The sequence below is a fragment of the Notechis scutatus genome, chromosome 1 (genome assembly GCF_049901735.1).
Source record: "Notechis scutatus isolate UNSWTSFEM ecotype Mainland chromosome 1, rNotScu1.2, whole genome shotgun sequence".
In the NCBI taxonomy this organism is placed as follows: domain Eukaryota; kingdom Metazoa; phylum Chordata; class Lepidosauria; order Squamata; family Elapidae; genus Notechis; species Notechis scutatus.
This window is the reverse complement of record NC_142009.1, coordinates 104,323,776-104,333,603: the sequence shown is the minus strand read 5'-3', so window position 1 is coordinate 104,333,603 and position 9,828 is coordinate 104,323,776. Positions and strand designations below refer to the sequence as shown.

Here is a 9,828-nt window from a genome sequence, read left to right as displayed (position 1 = left end):
ATTGGAAAGTGGAAAGAGAGGCTTCTGTTGAACTTATTTTGATTACAAATTCCCATCTCTTGCCTTCTCCCAGTTACTTCTTTTGCTTATTATCTTGTCTGGTGAAAAATTCTGGAGAACTCAAGTTTGTTTTCTATTCTGTGATTTTGATACAATAAAAGATGCAACTCTAATATGGACTTGGATTTTTCCTTTTGACCAATATAGCTTCCTTTGCTTTTTATAATGTAAAATCATTTATCACATTTTACAAACTGTGGCTAAAAAAAAATGATATATTTTCAAGCAGCAACCTCCTTGCATATATGTATAAACAGGAGCACAATGAACTGTTAATCCCTTCTGAAACTTAAGTGGAACGCCATGAATAAGACATTGCCCAAATAAAATTTGACCTAGAAGCAGGAGATAACACATGAACATAACAAAGCATGAATTCCTTGGCTCTTAATTTCTTGCTTCTAACGTAAGATTCAAATTGTGCATTCATCAAGTGAGTTTTACCCCATTTTACGACCTTTCTTGCCCTCATTGTTAAGTGAACCATTGCAGTTGCTAATTTAGTAACATGGTTGTTAAGGGAATCTGGTTTCCCCATTGACTTTGCTTGTCAGGAGGCTGCAAAAGGGGATCCCATGCCCCCCCCCCCGCACTGCACTGGTCATAAATATGAACCGCTTGCCAAGCGTCTGAATTTTGATCCTGTGACCACAGGGATGCTGCAATGTTATAAGGGTGAAAAACGGTCATATGTCCCATTTGTCGGTGCTCTTGTAACTTCGAACGGTCACTTAATGAACTGTGGTTAAGTCGAGGGCTGCCTGTAGTCTGAAATATATAGATATTATATATCTTGAAGATATATAATATCTTCAAGAACCACCGCTTCTGGGGGGGCTCTTCGTTTTCTATCTCTATATTCAAACCACGGCGGATATGACGTCACAACGTGATTTTAAAAAAACTCTTTCCGGTGGTCTCAGTGTGTCTGGTCCACGTGGGTGCAGCTAGAGATCCTGTACCGGGAAGATGGAGGCTTTAGACCGTGTGGTGTAAGTACCGGGTTTTCAGCAACGGTCCGTTTTGAGTCCTTTTTTTGTGTGTGTTTTCTTTGGGATTATGAAATGAGAAACATTTCTGGGCTCGTGGGGGCGGGGAGCGTTTGTGTGCTTTGAAAGTGATATGCGCAGCCTTTTATCAAGTAGGTGCGGGGGGGGGGGAACCCGGTTTTAGGCTTGCGGTTAAGTTTGGCCTGAGATTTCACGGGGCATATCCCGAGCTCACGCCGCTTATCTTCGGTTGGTAGAAATCTGCTTGTAGCAAGCCTAACTAAACCAGTCTAAAACAGAGGTCCCTAAACTTGGCAACTTTAAGACTTGTGGACTTCAACTCCCAGAATTCTCCAGCCAGCTATGCTGGCTGGAGAATTCTGGGAGTTGAAGTCCACAAGTCTTAAAGTTGCCAAGTTTAGGGACCTCTGGTCTAAAACGACCAGTCAGCGATTAGTTTCCCCCGACCTGGTGTGGGGTCTACAACGCTGTAGGGGTTCACTAATAATAGGCTTTGCGGGGAAATCACTTGAAACGGGTACAAGAAAAAGAAAGAAAGAAATCATTGCACTACTATATAATAAGAGGAAACAGTGAATTTCTCGGTGGGAATGTAGCTAAACTGCAGCTTTTTATTAAGGAACGTTTCTTAATGTTAAAGACTTTCGTGTTAAGGTCGTGTGTGTTTTCTCTGAGTCCTTGCAGTAATATTTCAAATGAGGTGAAATGAATGTTTATTTGGTAAGTACTACTATCAGTGGCACACATATGTATGCCTTTCCATGTTTGGGGGTAATTGCACAGCAGGCAGATGTGAAATACAATTGTTACAAGCTGACCAGTTGTTTGTAAGTGCCTTTTTGTTTCCTAACCTCTGGCTCTCTGATGTTTTTGGTTCAGTGCTGGTGTTTGGATGATTACAAGTTTGCCTTCACTGGTATATCAAATAAAGTTAGTAATATTCTTGGAGATAGTGGTGGTAGTTCTGATGGAGAATTATTTTTTTCAATTCACAAAAGAAGAATCCTGAAGCAGATGGTGTATAGTGAGTGTTAGAGATGGTGTTTACTGAGTGAAATGGGGTGAGGAATGAAGAGATGATTTGAGAATGTATGGCAAGAGGTCATACTACAACACACCAAGATAAGATATGCTGTTTTTCATCTTCGTGGTGTGAATATGGTGTATCTTAGTTGGAGAGAAGAAAAACATTAGTCAATTAGAAAGGGGAGTTTCCTGGAATAATATTGCAACTTAGTTTTAATTTTTCAAGGGCATAGATTGTCTCTTCCAGAAATATAAACAATGTACGTTGCTTTAAAATAGAAAACAAGATTGGCAGGCATGGAAAAAATGTGAACAAGCCTTCCATTCTTTTCTTTCTTTCCCTATGCAGAAATAAAATTTTAGACCATGGAGAAGGAATAAAAAAATTCAACTTTATTTTGCCCAGTTCTTGAGTATGAATTGGAGATTGTAATTTCAGATAAATTCTGTCCAATTGGTAAACAAAATAACCACATAATTGTGGTTATTAACCGAAGTAATTGGCTTATTTATAGTTTTAAATGCAATTTGGGGTTTGCATATACAAGCTTGCAGGCAAACAAAATAAAACTTGAATTCTAGTTAATTATTCCTCCCATTCTTTTGGAAGGGTTTCTGCATTGTATGTGGCATGCTGGTTCCCACGTTGTTTACCTTTCTACTCTATAGTTTATGGCAAGTTTTCACATTACATATGAACACAACATTTTCAGACACCAGTTTTACTCTTAACAAAATTTAAAACAGATAAACATTAAGTGACATACCAATTGCATATTCAGATTCTGATCTCTTTCAAGTTATGTTTGGTGACTTCTGAGGTCATCAATTATTTAAGAACCAATCATTTGCTAGGGGGAAAAAATCTACTCATATGAATCAGGATCGACAGCAGAGTTTCCTAGAAAATTTGGGGCTCAAATCATCACAGATTCTATATAAAAGCCCAGATAACAAAAAAACACAATAAAACAATTTTAAATTAAATTATTTTTACCCCTTTAATACATGCTGTACAAGATATTTTATAAAAATGTAAATTTTAAAATAAAAAACCTAGACATCCAGACAAGGGTCAAAAACCCAGCCTTGGCAAGCTGGTATGAATCAGGCTAATTTTTTAGACACCTGGATGCCTCACTTCAATGGGTCGTGCTGAGAAGCAAGTAGTCTTTCTAACATGCCATTGGATATCATTTCTCCTTTTCATCCATAGATTCAGTTTGCATCAATAACGTTCTGCTGCTGGTTATATCATGTCTGTATTTTTTATAAATTGTCATGTTGCGATTTTATGATGGGCAGCATTTAGAAGTGCGAAACAAAATAACAGCATTGTAGATCTCAATTAACTATTTTGTAAAACTGAATTTGTTATTTGTTTTTTTTTTTCATGGCAGAAAGCCTAAAACAAAGAGAGCCAAAAGATTTATTGAAAAAAGGGAGCCTAAACTGACAGAAAACACCAAAAATGCAATGCTCATAAAAGGAGGAAATGCAAATTTAACAGTAGCAGAAGTACTCAAAAATATTGTAAGTATGTTTAGAAATTTCTGTAAAAGTAATGGTGCTTCTTTGGGAATTGGATCCAGAAATATACACTGTAAATCAGTAGTTCTTAACCTTTTTTTCACCACCAACTAACTCCCTTTAAATATCTTTCGTGGCCTCAGACTCCCAAGACTTAACTCAAGATTTAAATAGTTAACATTTCTTCAAGCATTCATAGACTCCCTGTGACAACATCACTGCCCCCCAAGGGTCTGCAGAGCACAGGTTGACCAATTATTGGTCCTCAGACCAATTATTAACATTATTACCAATTATCAGAATCTGGAGCACAATGAAGTAGGAATTCAGTCATTAAAGTGTCAGCATTTGATTTTTAGTTGTTTGTGCTTGGTTTTTTGTCTTATTTTCCTTGTAAGACAATAAGATAAATATGTCCTCTAGCGGTCTATTTGTTTATAAAATTTGTGGGAATGGTAACTTTTGTTACTGATACTGGAATTGTGTTTAGAAGTCAATCTGGAGTGCATGGAGCCTAAAAACACTTACCTTTAAGGGATCCCTTATAAGCAGATCCTAGTGTTAGAATTGGAGGAAGAAAAGTAGGTAAGAAAAAAGGAAAGTAGGAAAAAGGAAAAAAAATAGGAAAATAGTTTTAAAACATTCCAGAGGAAGATGCCTTCTATGAAGCTGAGAAATCATTTTTTTACTCTGTCAGAAGGACTCCCCAATTTGGCAAGGATGGGGTGAAAGTGACTTACAATAGCAAAGTGTCACCTGTTTAATAAAATCTTCTGGATATGAGAAGGGGACAACAGTGAAGGATACCGGATGTTAATATAATGTCGCTATTCCCTCACCATAGTGGGAGAATGTAATTGATCTGATTCAGATGAAACCTTTGTAGTGAGATGATAGTATTTGTGCCTCAGTGTTGCTAGAAGAGCCAGCGAGGGATTAGCAGAGTTATTTGGTAGAACCTGTTAGTGAGCTTAAAGCCCAATGAAGTCCTTCAGACACTCATTAATCTAGGCTTTATTTGTTCTAAGTTGATCTAAACAAATATATTTCCTTTTTATTTGAAACATTTTAAGATTCGCATTGTTCAATGTGACTTCTAAACTAAAATGTTCTTTTTTATAGTATGCCCTGAAAAAGCCCTTTGCTGTCTTATATAAAAGGTAAGTGATATATTGCTGGTGTATTTTTCTCTGGTATTCAAATGTGATACAGAGCTATGTGGTATTTGGTGTGCGTGTGTGTGTGTAAAGTGTCCCTGAAAATAAGACCTAACTGGGAAAAAAGTCCTAATGTGTTTTTTGGAGCAAAAATTAATATAAAACCTGGTCTTATTTTTGGAGAGACATGGGTATATTTTATATATATGAATGACATATACTGTACATATGCATGTACATTCACACATCATAATAGGATTATGCAAAGCAGTTGAAAGAGGTGTTTCAAGGTCATTAAAATAGCTATGTTTCTTTCTTCCTCCCAAGTGAAGGAAATCCGCATTCAGAAATAGCCAGGAACAATTTCTAAAGCTTGGGAGAAGGTCCAAGCTACTTTAACAATTTAAAAAGAAGTATAAAATACGCTTGTTGAATTCTTTGCATAATTTCACTTATATGTATGCACGCACGCACACAGATACATGCAAATATGCACGTGCATAATTATACATACATGCATACATTCATGTAGTCAACCACTACAACCTATGAAAAGTAGGCTTTAGGTTCCAAAACCTCTCCCCAAAACTGGGTTCGGTTTATCTGGAGATGGGTTTGTCTGCGAGTATATGCAGTAATGTTTTTTAAAGTATGGTATCCATATATTGCAGATAAGCCAACACTTGGATTTCTAATAAAAATACCATGAAAAATATATCATCCACAGAGAAACCAATTACATAAGAAAATGTTGGTGTTCTGACCCAGGTTTCATAAAACTTAATAAAACACAAACTGAATTTAAAAGTAAAACCTTTTTTAATGCGATGCTGGGAATTACTTGCATTCCCAGCCAAAAGTCATTAGACAAAGTTCCTCCAGACGAGCACGCTTTTTAGAGCTGCCGAATGCTGCCAAGAAACAGAAGTCCAATTCAGGCTAACAAACCAACCCAAAAACCTAGAAAAAACTGACCAGAGTACAGAGCTTCAAGAAGGACTCAGAGATTACTGAACTGCTTTGCTTCCTGCAAAACTTTTGTCATTGAGGACTGACTTTTATCCCTTATGGGAGGGGCAATCACCTTCCAGCCTTACTCCAAGTTGCCCCTTCTACTTCAGCTGCTCTCGCCTTCTAGCAGCTCTGTGCACATATAACACTGGGAACAGGCTCCCCGGAGTCCTCTGCTTCGCTGCTGCCAGACTCCAAAATCTCTGAAGGCTGCACCCCGCTCCCAGATGGTCCTGGCCCCATCCTTGCATCAGATGCAGGACCCTTGTCCAAGTCCTCGCCAGACTCCCTGACTGGTTCCCTTTCGTCCTCACTGTCTGATATCTTTGCCGTCCACACCAGGTGCCGGTGAACCACAACAGTTGGCTTATCTGCAGGAGGCATACCTTTCATGGTATTTTGGATAAGTGTCAACTTATCGGTACATGGGCTTATCTGCAAGTATATGTGGTAGTTGAGGGATGTTTATGTTTAATACAAAAAATATCTATAAAACGCTGCACAATAGAAAGTGTATATAACCAGGCAAATCATTTGATATGCCTTCTCTAATCTAATGCTTTTTAGATATATCCAGTTATAATTTTTATTGGCTCTCTGACTGAAAAGATTGGGAGTTACCATCTAATCCACCGGGAGGGTATGTGCGTAGGCTTTCTGTCACAACACAAATACATTTCCAAAAAATTGTATAGTAATGAGTGATAGCTTGGTATTGGAAGCAGTGATAGAAAGAGAGCCCCCCCTCCTCCCCCTCCCAAATATTTGGAAGAGGTATATCAGAAGCTGGAGACAAGAGTGCCCAAGAATGTTTACTTAGTTGCTGTATGAACTGATGGTCCTGATGACCAGCATCAAAAAGGAATGGCAGTTCTCGGATAAGAAAAAGAGCAGCATTTTACATTAGATCAGTTTGCACATCATGCCAAACTATGTTGTGTTCAAACAGCATCCATTGGCTTCTTGTAATGGCTGCTATCTGCTAATTAGAAAGCTATAGGAGGAAGCATCCACGATTTGCTTAGCATATAATATGAACCAAGCAGTTTTTTTGGGGAGGTTACTAGTTTGCGGGTAGGTTAAAGCAGGTATTTATGAGTTTTTAAAAATCTCTTTCAGAAAGAATATTACAAGGCCCTTTGAAGATCAGTCCTCTCTGGTGAGTATTAGATTTAGGCTTATGTACTATATGTGAGATAGCAAAATAGATCCAAACCCTTTCTGGAATCGTGAAATTTAATTTGGTTATACGACATCCAGTCTGTATTGGCTATCCTCAACATTGTGCTAAATTAGCTTTCTCTTGTCTGATGTCGCCTAGAGGGTTTGGACTACAGCTCTTCCTTTGTAAGAGAAATGATTGTAATTGAGTTCAAAGCATCTTGAGAGAGGAACTGCTGAAGGAGGTTAGTTTCAATGCTGGAAACAAATAGCTGTGAGACAGAACTATATGTGCCACTTCCCATTGCATATCTTCTGCTACAGTCGTGATGAGGTTCTTTTTCAGTCATGGGGGGGGGGGGTGTTAGCTTGATATAGCTTGAATTGAGCCAAGAAAACATGTAAAATAAATGTTGCTGTTAGTTAGTTTCTAAGTTTTCTAGTAATACGTATTTTTGCCTCTAGATGGATCTGTCGCAGAAAAGATAGCTGATCCATTGCATTTACCGGCATCTTTTAAAAATATTTACATTTCTATTTAGGTCATGCTCAATATTTTTGCCTCCTATTTTCCCCACAAAAATATTTTCTAAGGCTTAAGAACAGTTTCCAGGCCTTACAGAAATATACTGTAGCTTGAGAAAGCAGAATATGTTTTGATTATAAGCTAAAAATGAGAATATTGTTTTTACATTTTTTTTCCTCTGTGGTTTACATTATGGGTGTGGAACAGTTATGAATAAAAAGGAACAATAATCCTATTGCTTTGGTTTGTAACTTACCCTGAGGTCAGCGTATTCTCTTGTAAAGACATTGAGAGAAGTTTGTTCTTAGTCTGAAGCTGTCATTATGTTAACCCAGAAAGAACTGAAATTTGATATAACTCTGTTGGATTTGGAGGGGAAACACAGTATTGGATGTTTTACAAATAATATATTGTGATAATTTCTGTTCAGTTAATCTTTCTGAATTTCTGAAAAGGATAATTGCAAAATCTTTACTGATTTTGATCCAGAATACTCCATAGATTACTGATAAAAAGAGAATACTTGGGGTCACTAGTGCTCTCTGAGCTCAGTTATTTTTTTGCAGACATTTCATTACTGTACTAGGTAACATCAGTGTACTTTACACCACTGTTCATTTTATGACTGGCTAGCAACAATTTGCAAATACAACTGTAATAAACAGTGGGCGGGGGGAATCATTTTCCAACCAATGCATGCTTTTATGACCATCCTTTGCAGGCTACACAACAGGAGCCTTAAGTGTGAAACCGATTTAGGGTCTGGTCAGTTGAGGCCAGGGGTATCAAACATGCAGCCCGTGGGCTGCATCTGGCCACAATAGGCCATGGAGTTGGCCTGCAGGCTGTCCCAGAAAGAGCAAGGGACAAGTCCCTGCTGCCCCGGGACTGGCCACGCCTACCCAGTTGACTGTGATGATCAGGCCACGCCCACCGCAGCCCCCCAAGGGCAAACAAAATCCCAATACAGTCCATGACAGGATCAAATTTGACACCCCTGGTTTAAGCAGAAGATGATTTTTACCAACTAAGGTCACAGAGCTGAGCTTGTTACCTTGATATTAGGGAAAAGCAGCTCAGGGAAAGATAACTTGTTTAGGCAATCTCCACCTGCAATGGGGCAAAAAAGAAGGGAGAGAAAGGTCAGGCACAGAATACTGTATGAGAACTTTATCTGAATGAGACAGCAGCAGCTGGTGCTCTTTGCCCTGTCTCTGTCTCATATTTGTTTAGCAACCATGTCATTTAATGACCAAGTTGTTGGATCAGAATGTGATTGCTAAACAAGGAGAGGGTGGAAAAGGAATTGGGAATTGTAAGTCAACAGAATCTTCTCTTTTGGCAAGATTTACAGTGGTGTAACAGCTGCTCGGTTTTCTCAAATTATGCCCTGTTTTTGTATTGTTTTCTGCAAAGCATTTCCACATATTTAAACTTCTGTGTTCTATTATTAGGAATTTTTTTCCAAGAAGTCTGATTGTTCTTTGTTCCTGTTTGGATCTCATAGCAAGAAGAGGCCTAATAATCTGATCATAGGTAACATGTCTGGGATTTATTTATATAATTATTTGTAGTTGGAGAAACTAGAACAAGAGTCCCTCCGTGTATGAAAACAAGCCAGTTTTTGTCTTGAGCCAAATAGATGGAATTTAAAGAAAGGGTCATTGGGGGAATTGTGGTCAAGGCCAGCTGACATAAACTCATCTCTTTCAGGGTTACAATCAGTGCAGATAGGCTTTGATACATCTGCTTGGCTAACTTTGTCTGAAATTAAAGTTTCTCTATCATGTAACACTAAGCCATAATGTTACTTGCTTGATTAGCTCAATGCAACTAGGCCAGTATGGTTTGCTCATAGTGTAACTCATGATGTTTGTTGCAATGACGAGGCAGTCGAGGTGTTTGATCATGATCAAATGAATCATGATGACTTTATTGGAGTCTAGTCTTGTATTTATACACATTTTTAGTAATCCTCTAACATTGGTAACTTTGGTTGTTGCTCAACCTTTGTTACTGTCTAGCATAGTAATTAACACAATTAATTATCTCTAGTTAAAGTCTAACACATGTTTACTTCCTCTCTCTAATCCTTCTTTGCATTAATGATTTTGTTTGTCTGAGTTGTATTTGCTTTTGTCCTTATCTGAAGTTTGCCATCAAGATAATGACTTTCCTGCAATTACAACTTTACATATCCTTGTTTTTTATTTTAAATGGAGGATTCAAAGATTTATGAATGTATCTCAATTGTAGAGGATTAAGAGAGAGGAAAGCAGGACAAAACAATGCAAATAAATTTGGAATACATTGAATAAAACAACAGGTTACAATTAGTACAATAATA

General features: G+C 37.9%; 1 protein-coding gene and 1 long non-coding RNA gene across 2 annotated transcripts in view; one reads left to right on the top strand and one right to left on the bottom strand.

Moving 5' to 3' along the window:
• The first annotated feature begins 999 nt into the window (after window positions 1–999).
• The window catches only part of RPF2 (ribosome production factor 2 homolog), a 23,052-nt gene continuing 14,223 nt past the window's right edge, over window positions 1,000–9,828 (top strand). The window contains exons 1-5 of the mRNA XM_026666682.2: window positions 1,000–1,052; window positions 3,497–3,629; window positions 4,749–4,786; window positions 6,914–6,953; window positions 8,936–9,017. Coding sequence (XP_026522467.2) covers window positions 1,030–1,052; window positions 3,497–3,629; window positions 4,749–4,786; window positions 6,914–6,953; window positions 8,936–9,017 — 316 coding nt within the window. The 5' untranslated portion in view covers window positions 1,000–1,029. The remainder of the gene's footprint in view (window positions 1,053–3,496; window positions 3,630–4,748; window positions 4,787–6,913; window positions 6,954–8,935; window positions 9,018–9,828) is intronic.
• LOC148132928 (uncharacterized) overlaps window positions 7,735–9,828 on the bottom strand; it is a 27,453-nt gene continuing 25,359 nt past the window's right edge. Inside the window, exons 2-3 of the long non-coding RNA XR_015745189.1 lie at window positions 8,536–8,591; window positions 7,735–7,840 (exon numbers count right to left, since the gene is read on the bottom strand). This is a non-coding gene — a long non-coding RNA (uncharacterized LOC148132928). The remainder of the gene's footprint in view (window positions 7,841–8,535; window positions 8,592–9,828) is intronic.